The sequence below is a fragment of the Physeter macrocephalus genome, chromosome 4, assembly GCF_002837175.3.
Source record: "Physeter macrocephalus isolate SW-GA chromosome 4, ASM283717v5, whole genome shotgun sequence".
Lineage (NCBI taxonomy): Eukaryota > Metazoa > Chordata > Mammalia > Artiodactyla > Physeteridae > Physeter > Physeter macrocephalus.
The window spans coordinates 22329029-22349646 of record NC_041217.1 but is presented as its reverse complement, the minus strand read 5'-3'; the positions used below and the strand labels follow the sequence as shown (position 1 = coordinate 22349646).

At 41.7% G+C, this 20618-nt stretch overlaps 1 protein-coding gene across 2 annotated transcripts in view; it reads left to right on the top strand.

Annotated features, from left to right (window-relative positions):
* Positions 1–20593, top strand: part of TP53BP2 (tumor protein p53 binding protein 2) — a 63855-nt gene extending 43262 nt beyond the window's left edge. For both annotated transcript variants that reach the window (XM_007109727.4, XM_055084045.1), the window contains exons 10-18: positions 1026–1139; positions 1452–1600; positions 2373–2838; positions 4188–4963; positions 7805–7942; positions 8639–8772; positions 11350–11516; positions 14844–15043; positions 17718–20593. In XM_007109727.4, the coding sequence (XP_007109789.1) occupies positions 1026–1139; positions 1452–1600; positions 2373–2838; positions 4188–4963; positions 7805–7942; positions 8639–8772; positions 11350–11516; positions 14844–15043; positions 17718–17759 (2186 nt within the window). In that variant the 3' untranslated portion in view covers positions 17760–20593. The remainder of the gene's footprint in view (positions 1–1025; positions 1140–1451; positions 1601–2372; positions 2839–4187; positions 4964–7804; positions 7943–8638; positions 8773–11349; positions 11517–14843; positions 15044–17717) is intronic.
* The last annotated feature ends 25 nt before the right edge of the window (positions 20594–20618 follow it).

Below are 20618 nucleotides of genomic sequence, written 5' to 3'. Positions count from 1 at the left end.
AATTTTGATCTGATGTTAATAACTTGAGAACTTTCCTTGTGGTATAAAAACTCCTGGTATGTTAGTGGTGTTGTCTCCACAGGATGCGAGACAGTGGGTCCATTCTGTTGATGATTGGTGTTTGCTAGTCATATATGTTTCTGTGTGAGAATTTGCCTGATGATAGTTTTTAGAATAAAGGTAAACGTATTGGGAGATAAAAGTGAAAGTAACAGAGGCTCCTTGTGTCAGTGGTCTTTGCATTCGGTGTGTAGTCCTCAGATACTTGGCCGGGGGCGGGGGGCAGGTGCAAGCCAGATTTTTATAATAGGAGGAAAAAATGAAGGGAGAGTTTTAGGAAAAGCAGGGCAAAAAACATCCTTTAATGAGCTTATTAAACTGACCCCTGGAGGAAAAGAAAATAGAATCGTCTCTTTTCCCTAACCACTACCATGTGTAAATAATAGCTAACTTTAAAATTATTTATTATTTTGCAGTAATTACCACTGTGAAACAGTAGTGCTGCATAGTCTGGGTTTTCTTGTAGAAAGAGTTAGTTTAGTTTTTTTAAGGAAAAATAAAAGCTCTGGCTTTGAAACTTAAACGCCAGTGTAGAAAAAACCTGAATACTCTGATTTACCCAAGACTGTGGTCAGAGTCATGGGCTGGAAGTCCGTGTTCTTGCTTTTGTTGTGTGTGCATCACTTGCGGTGGTTATGTAAGACACAACAGAGAGCCCTTGGTCTGCTAGATTGGAGACCGTCGTTCTCTGGGTGGGATGGTGGCGTTTCTTACCTGGTGAGCGGTAATGCATCCTTGCTGCTTCAAACGGACTTCCTGTTGGTCGCGATCAATTTGTTTGAGTCAGCAGGAACACTCTTAAATTACAGGTAAAAAATCTGATGTTTTCTAAGTAAGTTTACTGGGGTTTTTGTGAGTCTGAGATTTAAACCCATTTTTAGAGATTTAACTTCTTAGCAGTAAAGTGAACCATTAAACATCTCCTTAGAATGCCAGGTTATTGCAGTTGCTTTTCTGTGTTCTAGGCTCTAAAATCCATCTGCTTGGCCCTGATTGGACTCCTCCGAATGCAGATCTTTTCTCGAGCCAACAGGCCTCTGCTTCTGTGTCCAAAAGCTCTGGGAACGTTCCAGACCAAGGTGAGGTTTACGTGTGCTGTTCCTGAATATTCTCTCTTGGCCATCTAAAGGTTCTGTGTATCCTTTTTTAGATAGCTTATTTTCTAGTGTGTTAAGACCAGGGACTGTGTTTATTTCCAGAACAGCTTCATTTAGCCAGGGAATTAAGGTACTAGCATTGTAGTGTTGGGTTATCCTTTAATCAACTTAATTTAAAAATAGAAGAGCGTTTAGTGGGTATACGTTTGAGGAGAGAGAAACGTGTGAATCAGAAATTTTATTACAAGCAGTTTGATTATCAGCGTGATTCTTTTTTTCTCCTGTCTTCTTCAGCTGATGATGGGGAGGTTCCGCTGAGGGAGAAGGAGAAGAAAGTGCGTCCCTTTTCAATGTTTGACACCGTGGACCAGTCTGCTGCCCCACCCGCCTTTGGTACCCTGAGGAAGAACCAGAGCAGTGAAGACATCTTGCGGGATGCTCAGGTACTTGAGAATATCCCAGTTTTAAGATTTAATAGTAATTCTATATACTTTTTTTTTTTTTTTTTTAGAAGAGAGAAAGTATTATGTAAGGGAGAGAAAAAAACAAAATCTATCTGGAAGATTAGAAAATACAACAGCATGCTGTTATTTTAAATTCTGTTGCTTGAGTATATTCGTGATTTCACATTGTACTGGAACATGACTAACATGCTTGCTTCTGGGTCATATTTTGTATGATTCTCTAAAAAAATACTGGTGCATTGAAGAACATTGTATGTGTGCTGCTCAGTTACCTTGTTGCTTCAAAATTTGGAGCTTAGGTTATGTGAAGCAATCTGATGATGAATCTTCCATAACTGTTAGTATCCCAACCTTTGATAACCAGTCTATGGCTGCATGCTCCAAGCGAGGAGTTTTTTTTAACCACGTGGCCGAGATTGCGTGAAGTTCCGACGAACGAGAATGGTTTTCAGTTATTGGTGCTATCTGTGAATATGTAAAATGCCAGTTAAAAGTTTTCAAGTGGCCACTTATAGTTGCCCAAATAGGAAGGGGCAATGCGGAGGAAATCGTACGGGGCAGGAGTTGTATTGCATTACTGAAGTCCCTTTTACGTGTGATTTAGTTCAGAGATTTAAAAGTTCTTAATGATTTTTAAATGTAGAGCTAGTCTTTTCAGTCTGTACTTAACATTTGTGAAGTTTAGGTTGTCTAGAACATCCTGTATACCCAGTTACACAGTATTTTAATTGGCTGTTGTGTGTGTTTACAGGCTGCAAATAAGAATGTAGCTAAGGTACCACCTCCTGTTCCATCAAAACCAAAACAGATTAATTTGCCTTATTTTGGACAAACGAATCAGTCGCCCTCAGACATTAAGCCAGACGGAAACCCTCAGCAGTTGTCAGCGGCTGTTGCATCCATGGGAAACAAACCCAAACCAGCAGGGCAGCAGCAGAGGGTCCTGCTGGCTGCCAGCATGCCTTCAGTTGGCCAGGCAGACCAGACCCTTCCTCCAGGTTCTAAGCAAGAAAGTCCCCCTGCTGCTGCTGTCCGGCCCTTCACGCCTCAGCCTTCCAAGGATACCCTCCTTCCGCCCTTCAGAAAACCCCAGACCGTGGCTGCCAGCTCCATATACTCCATGTATACCCAGCACCAGGCTCCCGGCAAAAACTTCCAGCAGGCCGTGCAGAGCGCGTTGACCAAGTCCCACTCCCGAGGGCCCCACTTTCCGAGCGGTAAGATTCTTGGTCTCATCTTCACCTGCGTGGATGTGTTTCCATCCTACACCACAGCTGCCATCGATCAGTAAACAGCACAGTGACTTGTACCTCTTCTGACTGCTGCTTTTGTCCTAAGAGATTTGTTTCATTATGGCTTCTGTTCTTCATGGGGAGTTTAAAAGAGTTTGTGCTAAATGTCGGCTATTGTAGTAGCTGAAGACGGTAGGTGAATAAAATGAAATGTGAGTAAAATGAAATAAATCTGAAAATTGATGAATGAAACCTATAGCGATGACATAGCCTTCTGTGTTGAATTTCCTGTGTGCGTTTGTTTCCTGCTCACGGCCGAGCTCCTGGGTGAGTGGGAAAAAGCGCCTGCAGGGGATCGCTGCGCGGGGGGATGTGTCTTCACTCTAGGTCTGACCAGATGTCCCTGGTGCATAGAGGGTTAGACAACTGCCTCTGTATATGTATTTTTTTTTTTAATGTTCTCTACTATATTTTAAGTTGTTCTAATGAGGACACAGTTACTACTTAAATATAAAACACAAAAAGATTACTTTGTGTTCAACATACATAATTTGGTAACTTGTTGGGTTCTTTCTAAGAGTCATTACTTTATGGGACTGGAATAAAATTCACTATGTTTTAATGGAATGAAAATGGCTTTCTAGTTATGAAATAAGCATGTAATTGTGGCCCAAAATGTCATGAAAGTAATTACACAGCAGAGAATTAGTATATATGCTACATCTTACTCTTTTTCATGAGTCTGGTGAAAACTGCTAATATAATAATTGGGGAATTAGATAATGATGATGTAATCAGAATGTTTAAGGAGAATAGTTTTGGTAAACAGAAGTGGTTATTAATAATTTTGTAAGCCAAATGATTTCTCACATTGATTTCCTTTTGAAAATTGTGAAAGATGGGATAGTGCATGTTTAGTTTTAATCTGGACACGTGAAAGGATCACCAGTTTTCACTGATTCTAAATTCTTCACATTTTGACATTTTATTTATTTATTTTTATTTTTATTTTTACATTTTGACATTTTAAATTTGGATACTACGGTCTGTGATTTCTCACAATTATAATTGACAGCATTTTCTTTCATATTGGTACATAAAATAATGGTACCTCTTTACAATCAATGAGGGTTTTGATTCTGTAATAAGTTTATTATGCAACAATGGAAACCTTGCTTTGTCGTTTGTTATTTTTAAAAACTAGTTGTATTGAAGGGTATTGTGTAATAACTATGAAATTAAAAGGGGCTTTAATTATTGTCAGCTATGTCTGCTATTTGCTCGTTTTGTTTAATTAATACTAATCAGGGCTTTTTCTTTCCATTTCCAATTAGTTTATGGCAAGCCTGTGATTCCTACTGCCCAGAACCCACAGCAGCTCCCAGAGAACATTTATTCCAATACCCAGGGCAAACCTGGCAGCCCGGAACCTGACGCAGAGCCCATTTCTTCAGCTCAGGAGACCCATGAAAACGAAAGAATTCCTAGGCCACTGAGCCCAACCAAATTACTGCCTTTCTTATCTAATCCTTACCGAAACCAGAGCGATGCTGACCTAGAAGCCCTGCGAAAGAAACTGTCGAACGCACCACGGCCGCTAAAGAAACGCAGCTCTATTACAGAGCCAGAGGGTCCTAATGGGCCGAATATTCAGAAACTTCTGTATCAGAGGACCACCATCGCCGCCATGGAGACCATCTCCGTCCCGGCACACCCATCCAAGTCCACTTCTGGGACTGCCAGCCCGGAAAGCCCGATGGAGATCCAGAATCCATATGTGCACGTGGAGCCAGAGAAGGAGGCGCTCCCTGTGGCCCCCGAGCCGGTGTCCCCGGGGGAAGCAGGGAGCGCCAGTACAGAGAGCGGTGGCCTGCCCGCTCCTTCTCCGGGCCTTGAGTATGAGCCTGAAGGAGTCCCAGACAGCAGTCCAAGTTTCCAGGACAACGTGGAAGAGCCAAACCCAGAGGCTCCCCCTCTGCTTGAAGTGTACCTCGAGGAGTACCCCCCCTACCCACCCCCGCCGTACCCTTCTGGGGAACCAGAAGGCCCAGGAGAAGACCCTGTGAGCCTGCGTCCGCCTGAGATCACTGGGCAGGTTTCTCTGCCTCCTGTAAGTACTGTGGTGTCTTGTGGTCACTGCAGAAACCTTTTGTCTGGTCACAGCTTTCTAGGTGGCTCGTTGTCACTACTCAGTGAAACACCAGTGAGTACTTACAGCCGGCCATTCACAAAAGATGGTCTGTGTTTAAACTGCCTTTTGTAGCAAATGTGTTCTACAGCTTGCCCTTTATTTTACAGTTCCCTTGGCACAGAGTGGATCTTATAAATGTTATCAAAACGCAATATATTCAGCATCACAACCATTTTAATTTGGGGGGAAGAACCCCTTTCTTTATGAAGGAGACAAAGTTTTGCTCTTATACCTATAAACACCATGTTTGCTGTTTCTTTAGCTGGTGTCACATATTATGGAAGGCAACGCTGGGAATGAAAAGACCTGGATTTGGGAGTTTCGATCACTAGTTTAACGCTGTGAAATCGGGCAGATGGTTTAACTTCTCTCATTGGTGATATCACTCTTTCAAACTTTTCTTTTTCTAGCAGTGAAATTTATTTTCAGTGTCATATTTAGGTGGAACCTCAAACTTCCAATGCTGATAAAATTGGAAGGGTTCTGGATGCACTGGGGGCTGGGGGAGGTAACTGAGCAGCGAGTGGGGTGGACCCTCTTTAGCCTCTTCCTCTCCTTCAGCCGGGTTTGAAGTCTCTGGGTATCATGGCGATGCCTCAGGTTTCCCTGTGCTCTGACATTAAGTTACTCTATTTCAGTACTTGTAATTGGTCCGTTCATATTTTCTATCTCTTCCTGGTTCAGTCTTGGAAGAGTGTACCTTTCTAAGAATTGGTCCATTTCTTCTAGTGTGGACAGTCATTTTATTGGCACGTAGTTGCCTGTAGTAGTCTCTTATGGTCCTTTGTATTTCTGCGGTGTCGGTTGTAACTTCTCTTTTTTCATTTCTAATTTTGTTGATTTGGGCCCTCTCCCTTTTTTTCTTGATGAGTCTGGCTAAAGGTGTATCAATTTTGCTTATCTTTTCAAAGAGCCAGCTTTTAGTTTCATTGATCTTTTGTGTTGTTTTCTCCATCTCTAGTTCATTGATTTCTGCTCTGATCTTTATGATTTCTTTTCTTCTGCTAACTTTGGGTTTTGTTTATTTCTCCTTCTCTAGCTGCTTTAGCTATAAGGTTAGGTTGTTTGAGGTTTTTCTTGTTTCCTGAGGTAAGTTTGTATCACCGTAAACGTCCCTCTTAGAACTGCTTGTGCCGCGTCCCATAGGTTTTGGATGACGCTAAGTTATTCTAGAGCTTTTGTATGTTTTGACTTGGGCGTGTCTTCTGCACTCCTTCCAAATATTGAGCTTTTCTTTGGAAGTTTGTTATGTCACTTTGAAATAGGTGAGAGAAGATCAGAATCCCAAAATGTCTTTAAAGTTGGTTTTTTCAGAGTTTAGTTTGAAGTCGTTTTGTTTCAGTAGGATGCCAAGCTATGAATTTTTAAAACCTGGGCAAAAGCACGATAGCATATTGTAAGGATTTTTTTTTAAGTGCTTTATATGTTTGATCCCTTATTACATCTTTTAGATGTGGTAGAAGTCAAAGATAATGATTATCCAAAGTTGCCTCAACTACTAGTTTACAGTCGACATTTGTTTAAAAATTCTATATGGTGAACATTGAATTCTAGTGAACGAAATTTTAAAATAGAGGTTAACACTTTTTTAACAATTCTTTGCTTCTCCGTCCTGAGGCGTGATTCTCTTTGAGTTAAACATGCGAGATTCTGTTATTCTCTTCCTGGGAGAGTGATCTATAAACTTTTTCCTTCTTGGTTCAAGTAAAATAGAAACCACCATCTTGTACTGTTGTTTGAAAGTGGGTATGATTGTACTGTTTATGAGTTGTATTATCTCAGCCATGTAATATTTACTCTCGTTTTCTTTTTTTCAAGAGACAGAAACATTTTAGCCATTGTACACTTATGAAGTATATTCATTGCTACTTAACGTTTTTCAAAACTCAGTAGTTTTCCACATCTGAAATAAAATAAAGAGAAGTATGTGCAGCATATCATACCCTAGGAAATGTTTCCACTCCGTTGGTTGTGTTTAAGAAACCTATCTTATAGGATGTTAGATCTAGTTTTAACATTTGCCTTATTTTTTTCAAGCCTGACGTATTAAAATGTAGAACAGATGGTTAATTTACCCATGTGTCTTGGAGTACAGTTAAATTTTTAAATATAAAATAGTGATAGCATTTTAAGACTTGTAGGATTCCTCCCTGGTATGTCTAAGACAGACTAATAATCTTTATTTTTTACCTTCATAATATGCTCCACTCCCCTTCCCCCTGGAGGCATTATGTTGGATATGGTTAAAAGGAGGGGCTTTGAAGAAGCCAGATTCCTTGGATTTGAATGCCAGCTCTGATGTTTTCTGGCTGTGTGCCTCAACTTCCTTATCTGTAAAATGGGATAATAGGGTTTTCGAGAGGAATAAATGAATAATCATTCAATAAATGTCAGCTCTCACAATTCTCAGTTTGTGCTCTTGCCCAGTTTAATAATGTGGGGTTAGTGCTACTGTGTTAGGTAATTAAAGACCAATCTTGGCTAATTTTGATCCTTGATGGAGAACCAGCCTACTTCCAACTGCAGATTATACTCTTAGCGCGTGTTACCCAAATGTAGTTTTCACTAGGCTTTAAAGAGTTAGGTTCTTCCCACTTAGTTACGTGGGTTTATTCATTAAGCGCTAAATATATATATATATGTATTTTCAAAGTTCCTTTTACTATCTCAGCTGAGGTATTATTCCTCCCTTTTTGTTGTTTTTTGGTCTCTTGCTTAGACCGGGATCCTTAACCTTCCGTGCATTTATTTCTTTTGCAGGGCAAAAGGACAAACTTGCGTAAAACTGGTTCAGAGCGGATAGCTCATGGAATGAGGGTGAAATTCAACCCCCTTGCTTTACTTCTAGATTCCTCTTTGGAGGGAGAATTTGACCTGGTACAGAGAATTATATATGAGGTACGATTGAATTAGTACATTTCTTATATACCACCTTGTATTTTGTTTTAAAGCTCTAATCAGAAGGCTACTGTAGGGAAACTGTACTTTTGCATTGTTTTCTCTTTTGAGAGGTGGGGTTGTTGAGAGGAACTCTTGAGCTTGCTCCAAACCCAGCTTCTCTGTTTTAAAGGTGTGGCTGTAACACTTTCAACAAATAGTGTGGAAGTTCAGTTATTCACTGGGGGTACTTTCCTTAGGGACATCCTGACCCTCCTTTAAAAGTTGCTCAAGTATGGATTTGTACTCTGCAGTGTTAAATTACAGATGTGGTCCCTACCTTTCAGAAACCTGCTATTTAAAATATTTTTAGTTGACCTTTCTTCCCTTCCATGGCAAATGTGACTTCTCCTTAGATGCTAATCTGTGGTGGGAAGTTGGAGGATAAATAAACAAAAATGACTGTAAGGATATATAGTTTCTGGGACTTCTTCAGTTTTTAAAAACCTTTTTATAGGGAGTGCCTACTTAATGTTGTATTTCTAGAACTGTTCTTGGTATAGTTTTCTTGGGTCCTGCAGGTTTTAATTATGTTTAAAAAAAAAAGACTACAAGAGTCTCTTTCAATTCTCTTGATCCTAGAGCCAGTTAATAGTTGACAGTTAAGGTGACAAAAAATTTGAGTGATGATCACCCTTCTTCTTATTGATGTTACAGGTTGATGACCCAAGCCTGCCTAATGATGAAGGTATCACAGCTCTTCACAACGCCGTGTGTGCAGGACACACAGAAATTGTTAAATTCCTGGTACAGTTTGGTGTAAATGTCAATGCTGCTGACAGTGATGGATGGTAAGATTTTCTTTTAAACTCCACTCAGGCTTCAGTTGTATCTGCTGCGTGGGCAACGAGTGAGCAGTGTTGTAGACGCTGTTAGAAGGGAAGAAGTATGTCAGTGCGTGTCCTCACGCTGCTTAATCTAGAAGGAGAGACGTGGGAGACATTTTTAAGGAATTAATATGCCTTCATGTAATAGTCATCTCACTCCCGTTCTGGAAGCAGATAGAGTTTTATTTTATTTTTTTTATATAAAAAATTTTTCTTCGGCCGCACTGCATGGCTTATGGGATCATAGTTCCCCGACCAGTAATTGAACTTGGGCCCTTGGCAGTGAGAGTTGACAGTCCTAACCACTGGACCGCCAGGGAATTCCCCAGATGGAGTTTCAGAAGTTTAGTAGTTAAATAATAAAAATAAGAAATGTCCCAAAGTGGTACACAGTTCATTGGCATGCTTCAGTGAACATGAGAAATGCTGATTTAAGCAGGGTCCCCCCACCTCCCTGAAACTACTGTGTGTCTAAGAGAGGATTATAATTTGTAAACTTCTCCCAATATTTTTGACTGTGGAATCCATTTTTCATGGAGCATCTGGTGGAACTGGTGTGTGGCTAAAACCCAGGAGATATTATTGTAAATGATGAATATTATTATTCCTAGGATAATGATTTAATGATTATGATTATTAGTTAAATTATGATTTAATGATTAATAATGATTCCTAGGAAAGATTTACTTCTTTCTATATGAAAAAAATTTTTTAAGTTATAATCACACTATGTTTACTCAAGTATTTTAATTTTATAGCCTGTATTCTCTCAATATGGAAATAATTATAATATCAAATTTACATGTATACACATAAAAGTTGCAGACACCCATATGCATAGATTTGAAAAAGCCTCATCTCTTACCACATGGCTGTGACTCATTCATTGTGGCTGTCTCCTTCTTGCTAGACGTTTAGATTGCTTTCCAATTCTTTGTTTGTTATAAATAATTCTTGGAGAAGCATTTTTGGTTGTACTTTAAAAAAATTGTATTTATAAAAGTAATGTGAGCCCATTGTGGAAAACGTACAAAATAGAGAAATTAGAGGAAAACAAGCCATTTGCATCCTACAATCTAGAAGTAAACACCATCAATATTTTAATGTATTTCCTTCAAGCTCATTTATGTATATGTATATATATAATTTTTTATGCCTATATATTTTTTTTAGTTTAGCTCTCTAGGTTTTTTTTTTAACTGAGGTATAGGTGAGTTACAATATACTAGTTTCAGGTGTATAACACAGGGTCAAAATTTTTATAGATTATACTCCATTTAAAGTTATTAAAATATCGGCTAAATTCCCTGTGCTGTACAAAATATCCTTGTAGCTTATTTATTTTATACATAATAGTTTGTACCTCTTAGTCCCCGATCACTGTCTTGATCTCTTCCTCGCTTGGCTTTCCCCACTGGTAACCGCTGATTTGTTCTCTGCGTCTGTGAGTCTGCATGTTTTGTTCTCTTCATTCATTTGTTTTATTTTTCAGATTCTACATATAAGTGATAACAAACAGTATTTGCCTTTTTTTATGCCTACTTTTTTAGTTTACCTTTACAACATAAGCAGAACAAATTCTTAATGTGTCACGATGTCTTTGTTTCCTAATACTGGGAGTTCAGATTATGTATAATTTTTTACTATTAAAAAAATTAAAAAGCCATGCAGTTAAAAAGTCTGTAGTAATATTCACCAAATTATTAGTGATAGTGTTTGGGAGGGGGGGGGTGGGAAATAAATTTCTTTTGTGAAAGACCCAAGTGGAATAACATGAAAAGGGGAGGGAAGAAAAGGGTAAAGAAATCTCATGTACTTCAGGGCTTGATTAACATCCTCCAGCCCATCTTCTGAGTTTGGGCAGTGGTCCCGGCTCTTCCACCTTTACCATGAATCTGGAGTCATTTATAATATATTATAAAACATTTGAGATGGTGGGGAAGATTCTTCGTCATGGTATTCCTAAGTTCCCGCTAACCAGTTGCTAATATAGATTGAAATGTGTATTTTCCAGTCATTTTTCTGGTCTGAATTGAATTGGCAATTTTTTTTCCAATTAAAATTGAATTAGGATTAAAAAAATATTGGGTAAAGGTAGTTCTTTATGTGCAACTTAATTCCTTCAAAATTGGTGGTGATAAAGGGACATTTACAGGCACGTGTTTTGAGGGGAGGCCTATTATTTAATGACGTTATGTCCTCCATCCTGGCGGAAATAATCAGGCTGGATGCTCCAGAACGTGGAACTAAATATATTCTATCCTGCTTTAGATCAGTATACAAACTGCATGTCCGTTCACTCATGTCCTTGATCCCTCTCACCCACGGTGCTGCCCTGGCCCCAGTGCCGTCCCGACATTTTTCTTCGTGGCTGGAATTCTCGGATGGGCTCAAGCATCTATGTTTAACTCATTTTTTAAAATCGGTGAGAGCGGTTTTCAGGAGAAAGGTCCTGGTGGGTGACAGGCTGGAGAGCTCTCCCTGCGGATGCCATGTTGCAGCAGGTGTCACCCCCAGCCCTTGCCGTGCCCTCGTCCGCAGGACCCCGCTGCATTGCGCTGCCTCCTGTAACAGCGTCCAGGTGTGTAAGTTTTTGGTGGAGTCCGGAGCCGCTGTGTTTGCCATGACCTACAGTGACATGCAGACGGCTGCTGATAAATGCGAGGAAACGGAGGAAGGCTACACCCAGTGCTCGCAGTTTCTTTACGGTACGGAACAATTCGATTTATGCACACTGATTACTGCGTTCATTTATCCTTTATCTCTAGGGGATCGTTCCAAAGGGTTTTTATTATTTGGGAAAGCATTTTGTATTGTACATAGTCCTGGGCATTGAAGATAGGGCAGCCTCGATCACAGACATGAATGCGGCTTTTGTGTGTGCCTAGAAGCGGCTGTTATCAGGGACATCTTCAAAGACAAAAGACAGTGATGCAGCCTTGGACCTAGCGGGGTTAATAGCTTTTGACCATCGAAAGATCCTCTAGTAAGACTTCAGTACTTAGCGAGTGATGCTGTATCTGTGCAAATAAGTAAACACAACCCCCCTGCAAGATGATCAAGAGAAATGCAGGGTTGGAATAAGAATCCACAGATCCAAGTTTTCCTGCTAAATCAAACTTGTCGCAGAGGAAAAGAAAGGCAACACCGTATTTTAGAACTGATTTTTTTGACTCTTTTGTTCTCTTGGTTTTGAGTTTATGATTCTGATGCATCCCGTCAGCTCTGTCCCTAGAGAAAAAGGACTTGAGGTTTTAGACGGATATATGTTGATTGGCACTGTTATTTACAAGGAAAAATTTTTTTTATTTACAAGTCTTAGAAGTTGAGGTTAATGTTTCTTTTTAGTCTGGCTTGAGAGAAATGGAGAAGGGGAAAAGACAGAGGCAAATGAGGAGGTAGGTCCCAGGACCCCAGACCACTCAAGCATCAGGCATGGAAAGATGCCTGAGGTGAAACGGCTTCTCTGTTTGACTGTTTTCCGAGTCTCACTAGGCCTGTTTTCAGGCTTTCAGAGAGAAGGGAGAGGGTTCAGAGGGGGAATCACAGACCACAGGTTCTCTTCTTCATCTCTCAGCTTTTAGTTTTTATCATTGATATTTATGATCACTCTCTGTTTATGTTCTGAACTCTACATCAAAGAATAATTTTGACATATGAACACATTTTGAAATCAGTATGTTATATTAATATGTATTTTGTTACATTAAACATTGGCGATTGAGCTATATGTAAGTACGGGATATGATTTTTTTAAAAAACATTTAGGGACATTTGATCAGAGATTTTTTTTTTTTTTTTTTTTTTTTTTTTTTTTGTGGTATGCGGGCCTCCCTCTGTTGTGGCCTCTCCCGTTGCAGAGCACAGGCTCCGGACGTGCATGCTCAGTGGCCATGGCTCACGGGCCCACCCGCTCCGCGGCATGTGGGATCCTCCCGGACCGGGGCGCGAACCCGGTTCCCCTGCATCGGCAGGCGGACGCGCAACCACTGCGCCACCAGGGAAGCCCTGATCAGAGATTTTTAAAATTTATGAAATATATCGTGGATACCGAGGCGTTTCTGACATAGATGTGCAGTTTAAGTAATGATGATACTAGATTAACACAGTGAAACATCCAGGTATCCAGCTTGGGAAACAGAACATTAGCTCTGTCTGCCGTCAGCAGGGGCCCTGCCCTGATGTAGCTCCTCTCACATGTGTGGTGTCTGCCCCCTTGAATTTATAAAAATAGGTATATCACCTCTGTATGAATCCTACAACTGATATTGTTTAGTTCTGCCCGTTTTTGACCTTCATATAAAATAAACCATACTGGTGATTCTGTGGCTTGCTTTTTTCATTCACCGTAGTTTTTGAGATGCATCTGTGCCGTTGCATGTAGCTGTTGTTTTTTTTTCACTGTGCTCCTGTTCCGTTTTGGGACTCTACTACAATATAGCTTCCATTCTACTTTTGGCAGATGTTGGGTTATTTCCTTTATTTATTTATTCATTCATGCATTCAATTATAAACATGGCTTCGGCCGCCATTTTTGTCCTCATCTTCTGGTGTCTCTGTAGAAGTAGAATAGCCACGTCACAGGAATGCACGTCAGGCAGAGAGTACCTTTTGCTCTGTGTTCTCTTTGACCTTTGGTGGATTTGGAATCCTGTCTCACTGTGCCTTTCGTTTGCATTTCCCAAGCTGCCAGTGAGATGGAGCGTGTTTTTAGGACCCTCAGAAACTTTTGAAAACTGTTGATTCATAACTCTTAGTTTGGTAAATAGCAAAGTAATGAGAAATTGTCTTCCATGCCTAATGGTTTCCCGGAAATGAGACTCAAGTTGTTATGTTGAGTGCACCATTCTGATCCCAAACAGATAACGAGTCTGGCGTGCTTTAAAACTTGGTGGAATTACGGTTATATCAAGTATAACTTGAAAGTTGGAAATTTACTTGTCCCCATGAGTAGAAAACTGACCATTTAGATAGGTAGAGCCTTCTTTTGGAAAAGAACGATTTAATTTCTTGTTTTGCCCAGAGTGAGAGGTAGTGTGTGCTACGTAATATTAATTGACACAGGAAAAATAAGTTCATGATAATTTACGTTCGCGTAAGTTGAGAAACCCAGCCGTTCAGAGGCAAGCAGGTATTTTCCTGGCTTTTCTAAAAAGGTGACAATGATAATGACCTCTGACTTGCTCAGGACGTTGTTGTCTAATTCTTCCTCCCCTTTCCCTGTGTTGCCTGCCCGTTGATGATTGTGACTCTTTATTAGCGTCGCCTTATAGGATAGGAAGGTATAAATGGAGAAAGGTAAAACCTGAAGTCGTAGTTCATTTGCAAATCTGTTATTAACTCTGGTAAGAAGTGGACATTTGGGGATGTTTTTTCCTTCCCCAGTTTGTGGATTTCAATATCTTTTAGAATTCTGATTCTCATCATTTTAGAGTTGACTATAGTTGGACTTTTATATCCTGTCTAATATACCTGGCCATAATTCTGTATTCTAACATTTTATAATTTTTTTTCTTTTATCTTTCCCTATTTGGAAATTGATAGAGACCACTTTAATAGGCACAACACTCTGGTCATTTTTCTCTGTCTGCTTTAAGTTTTAGGTAAAGAACAAAGATGATTCCAGAGTTCCTTGGTCATTACACTTAGTGAATGGCTAAAATTGGACAGATGTTTCATTAACTTTTTTAATATCCTAGACTGGAACAGTTCTTTTTTTATTCCTGGGTTTGTAATCGTTTTGTATTCTGAGTAAGAGAAGTTTTGGGAGCTGCTTATAAGGTGTTGGTTGGCTTTTCGAGCTGGTTTAGAGCTGATAGCGTATGTTAACTTGTCTTTTACAGGTTCCCTCCACACGGCTGGCCTTCCTCTGCTCCCCGGGCCCCGGGAAGTTTACTTATTGAGTGTTTAATGTAGTCGTTCTACCATTCCAGCAGGTCCCCATTTCTTCTCATTTGGTTTTGTAGAGTGACAGGTTCTGAGCGTGGTATCTTCTGGGTTACATAGATTCTGTTCTGTATCTTACGTGCTTTCAGGCGTTCAGGAGAAGATGGGAATAATGAACAAAGGGGTCATTTACGCCCTCTGGGACTATGAACCTCAGAATGACGACGAGCTGCCCATGAAGGAAGGAGACTGCATGACCGTCATCCGCAGGGAAGACGAAGATGAGGTCGAATGGTGGTGGGCCCGCCTGAATGACAAGGAGGGATACGTTCCGCGCAATTTGCTGGGAGTAAGTGAAGGATGTTTTTTTTTTTTTTTTTTTTTTTTTTTTTGCGGTACGCGGGCCTCCCTCTGCCGTGGACTCTCCCGTTGTGGAGCACAGGCTCCGGACGCGCAGGCTCAGCGGCCGTGGCTCACGGGCCCAGCCGCTCCGCGGCATGTGGGATCCTCCCAGACCGGGGCGCGAACCCGGTTCCCCTGCATCGGCAGGCGGACGCGCAACCACCGCGCCACCAGGGAAGCCCGAAGGATGTTTTTTTAAAAACAATTTTTATTTCTTTAATGGTGTATCTATTTTATGTTACTTATTTGTTTATTTTTGGCTGCATTGGGTCTTCGTCGCTGTGTGCGGGCTTTTCTCTAGTTGGGGCGAGCGGGGGCTACTCTTCGTTGCAGTGCGCGGTCACCTCGTTGAGGTCGCTTCTCTTGTTGTGGAGCACGGGGTCTAGGCGCGTGAGCTTCAGTAGCTGTGGCTCGCGGGCTCTAGAGCGCAGGCTCAGTCGTTGTGGCACGCGGGCTCAGTAGCTGTGGCTCGCGGGCTCTAGAGCACAGGCTCAGTAGTTGTGGCGCATGGGCCTAGTTGCTCTGCGGCATGTGGGATCTTCCCGGACCAGGGCTCGAACGAGGGCCCTGCATTGGCAGGCGGATTCTCAACCACTGCGCCACCAGGGAAGTCCCTGGGTTTGTTTAAGTCAGGATTTCCGAATCTGCTAGGGAGCTTGAACAGGACACCAGAGACAAGATTCTTTGTTCTTTCTCTACCGTCGGATTTTAAGTTTCATAAAAACCAAGAAAATAATCAAATCATATCAGCACATGTAATCCAATAACATGTCTATATTAGTCTGAAGGAACTGCTGTCAGTGGGCAGACATTCTTGGTGGGGGGAGTATTTTCAGGGAAAGGCTATTGTAGTTGGACAGAGTCTAATATACAACAAATGGGAGAGATTTTCACCGTATTTTCATCAGCTGTCAGACAGACATGGTCTGTGTCCGCAGAGAGCTTCTGTCCCACTCGAGGCCCCGAACCAGGGCTCTGTCTGGGATCATCCTGCTGTCTGGACATTACTCTCTGTGGAGCTCGTTAAAATGACCCCGGTGTTGGGACCTGGAGCTTGGATTTTGGCCTGTATCTCCTCCTCCTGACTCTTCTCCTTTGTGGTTTGATGTGCAGTATAAATGACATCATATATCCTGACTGCTGTCTTCCTGGTAGCAAAATTTACTATTAAATAAGCATTTGGGGTTTGGACAATATTCATTCGTGTGATCATACTATAAATGATAAAGAGTAGTGAAAATGAAAAAAACAGTTAAGCCATGGAGCCCGTTAAAAAAATCTTTCCAATTACCAGACGAAAGTAGAAATGTAAAGGTAGTTCTCTTTCGAGCCCTCCTGTTTGCATCTACAAAGTCTTTAGCGCCAGAGAAGCATAATCTCTTGCGTGCAGCCACTTTCCTTCTTTAACGAACATCAAGAGCAAACAGGCACGCACTTTTACTTTTTGTAGTTTCTTATCTGGGAAAAGCCCTACCTCTTAGAAGTAGCTGCTTATTTGAGTCTTAACTTTAATTTTCTGACAAAGAGGTCCAGTGGTGAATGAAACATGGCGAGAATGATTTGTTCCCAAGTGTGGAAGCGGCTGGTCAGAGACCAAGTGCTCTGCCTCCTGTGTGGCTTTCAGAGGTTCTGTGATCAGTGGACTGGATTGAAGATTTTCATTTTAATCGGACATTTACATATTCTCGGTTCTTTGGAAATCTTTCCTGGGTAGAAGTGGCCTCTACACAACTTCTTTGGGTTCCTTTTGAGGTTTTTTTTAAAAAAGGAAATTGCATAAATGTTTTAGTCAGAGGCTCACATACAAGTGTAGAAAATTATATTGGCTAAAATATCTTTCCTCACAGAGAAAAACAATCCTTGATATAACATTGATCCCTCAGTTAACTTTTCAGTTTTGGCTGGAAGTCTGACTTGACTTTCTTTCAGTAAACCTTTTTTTCCCTTTGTCTAGGGGAGGCGCGGGAGGAGGAGGAGGGTTTTTGTTTTGTTTGCCGGTTGAATGACTAGTTTGACTTGCTCTTGGCTTCATGAACACTCCCCTTGCCACCTCTTGTTATGGAAAACACAAAACCACCAAATCCGAAAACAAAAAACCCCCCTTATCCTTGCTCAAATCTGTAGACTTTTAGTCTGTGGCATTTGGTTCCTGATTGTCTCAAGTCCCATGACACCGTGTGACGTCCATTGTGAATAAAGCTGAAATAGAGACTTTTTAACCTCTTATCTTTTCCCTTGGAATGGAAGCTCCCAGCATTGGAGCTTATAGCGTATTGCAAATCACCTCTAGTCCTTTGTGGTCCTTGTTGGACTTGATTTACAGTTCAGTAGGCTGTGTAGATGGAGTTAATGCTCAGAGCATCCTGGATTTTATAGCACTGCACCATGGCGTTGTCCCTGTTGAGGGAACCCCTGTGACCTCTGAAAGTCCTTTGCACAACAGTTGGTAAATATGAATCTTTGGGCAGCTCTGGGTTTTTCACATGGCGGAGAGTTCTTTCTTTGGTTTAATTTCTTTCCTGTGACATCAGCACCCGTCCCTACCCCCCATATTTCTTGAAAATGTGTTATACTCCCACGTCTGTGCAGTATGTAAATATTTAAAAAATTATTTTTTACAGCTATACCCAAGAATTAAACCAAGACAAAGGAGCTTGGCTTGAAACTTTGCACACTTTTAGTTAATGAAGAATTAATCTGTTACCGATAAGAAGAAATAATATGATCGTTTGTGGCAAAAATTTTGTAAGACTTATTTTAATGACAAACTAACTTGAAAGCAATGAAGAACGGGCTCTGGAAGCAAATGAAGGCTTGGAGCGGTCACTCCAAGTTGGTGGAGGACGCTCAGCACGATGGAATGAACGGAGCTCGTCAGGAAGCTGACCACTCCGCGCTGGATGCGGCTACTCCGTGTCACGCTCCGAAAGATACACGGTGACCGTCCTGTTCTCTGCAAGAAACGGGACCACTTATTGGGCTACTGGGAGATCAGCTTTATGGTCTGCTTAAGTGGGCGTTTCTCCAGTGCCTGCCCCTGTCCCCGTCCTCCCACCAGAAGGAGCAGTGCCATCATGGTGCCATCTCAGATTGTCCCCCAGCGCCAGCAGGCCCGTGGGGGACTCACATGGAGGCTCGAAGGTGCCGCACACTTGTCGTCCGTGAAGAGCTGTTTGTTGGTTGTCAGCGAGCAATAACTTTATGGCATGAGTTCTTGTAGCGTCATGTATTCAAAATATTGAAACCACACTACACCACAGGTAATTAGATTGAGACTCTTGTTTTTTAGGCTGAAGTTTGAATCTATATTTATTGCCTTTTTATCTTGGAAATTAGAGACTTGCTATATAGACTTACCCATGATATTTGTCAAGATCATAGCTGACTTTAAAAACAATTGTAATAAAGTTAAACTTTTTGACTCTAAGCTTTTTACTGGCTTTAGTTTTTTATGTCATGTTAACAGCCTTGTTTAACTAAGTTCCTAAGCCATTGGAATATCGTACCCTGCTGAAAATGAAAAATAATAAGAATTTTTTTTTTACCAGCCATGTGATTAAACGTAAGTATTTCTTTGCTCAGTTTTGCAATTTGTGAGTTTTGTGGCGGTCTTTGTTATAGAATTAAGATGTATTTTTAAAGATCCTAGAGGCCATGGTGCCAGAAACTTGTACCTTTACCTAGAGCTTCTGATAGGCTGTTTCAGTGTCCTTATTTTATTTCACATTCTTCATAGAGTTATATACATTTATGGGATGAAAACTTATGTAGACACAGTCTGCACGTCGTTTTATTAATATGTTACCAAGTTTGTGAATTTTGGGCGAACTCATTTTGCTTAGTGAAACTGTTTCATTTCATAGAAGATACAGGTGAAAAAAACCAACGGTCACTTTTCCTTATACATTTTTAGGAGTAGCTAACTTCTAGCAAAAAAGGAAGATAGATGAATGACAGAACATATGATGCCTTTCAGAGTAATGCAGAAGTAGTGACAGCATGGCTGAAACATCAGGAGACCTGTGTGGTAGACAGAATTCTAAAGATGCCCCTCCAGCCCCTCATATTCCTGTCCTGTGGTGCTATGGACTGAATGTTTGTGTCCCCCTAGAATTCATGTTGAAGCCCCAACACCCAATGTGATAGTATTTGGAGGTGGGGCCTTTGGGAGGTGATTAGGTTTAGATGAGGTCCTGAGGGTGGGTCTGCGTGATGAGATTAGTGTCCTCATAAGAGGAAGAGTCTAGTGCACTATGTGAGGATACCCCAAGAAGGCTGCCATTCTCACCAGACACTGAATCTGCCGGCACCCTGATCCTGGACTTCGCAGCCTCCAGAATCATGAGAACTAAATGTTACTTAAGCCACACAGCCTGTGGTATTTTGTTACAGCAGCTTGAGCAGACTGAGACACCTGGTTATTTAATCAAGCACTCATCCAGGTACTGCCGTGAAGGATTTTTCAGATTTAAATTAAATTTACGAATCAACTGACCTGACTGACAGTAGGGGGATTATCCTGGGCCCATCCCAGGTGGGCCCAACTTGAGCCCTTCAAAGCAGGAGAGAAGAGGCCGAAGGGGAGGTCAGCGAGATTTGAAGTGAAGGGATTGACCTGCCATTGCTGGCTTTGAAGGTGAAGGGGTCATGAGCCAGGCAATGTGGAAGCTGAGGAAACCCCTGGCTGACAGCCGGCAAGGAAACGGGGACCGCGGTTTTACGACAACATGGACCTGAATTCTGCCAACCTGAGTGGGCCTGGAAACAGATCCTCCTCCAGTCTCCAGCAAGAATGCGTCACCCGATAAGAGAGGTGTGGGACTTTAGCCTACAGAACTGGGAGATGGTGGGTGTTCTTCGAGCCACCAAGTTTGTGCTAACATGTTACAGCAGCGTAGGAGCCAAAAAAATAATGCATTCTCGTCCTGGGCTGGTGCACTTACTCATCCGTCCTGTGACCTTGCCCGGGACACTCAGCCTTGTGTGTATAATCTGAGATGGGGTCGAGGGAAACCATACTAAGGACTATACGTGAAGGTACCTGGGAACCCGCGACAAATTGCACCAATGTATGAAAAGGGAAGATGGGAAAATTGGGAAAATGTGATCGTCTCACTTTTATTTCCTTAGTCCGAAACTTAGAGCATCATTTGCTTTTATTCTCCCTTTGGGGTTTTTTTACTTGCTTGTTTTACTATCAGAATATCCGTATATTAAAGCTCCCTATAGGGAATTCCCTGGCAGTCCAGTGATTAGGACTCCGCGTGGCACAGCCGGGGGAAAAAAAAAAGCTCCTTAAAAGTATAGAAAGGGGCTTCCCTGGTGGCGCGGTGGTTGCGCGTCCGCCTGCCGATGCAGGGGAGCCGGGTTCGCGCCCCGGTCTGGGAGGATCCCGCGTGCCGCGGAGCGGCTGGGCCCGTGAGCCGTGGCCGCTGGGCCTGCGCGTCCGGAGCCTGTGCTCCGCGACGGGGGAGGCCACAGCAGGGGGAGGCCCGCATACCACAAAAAAAATAAATAAATAA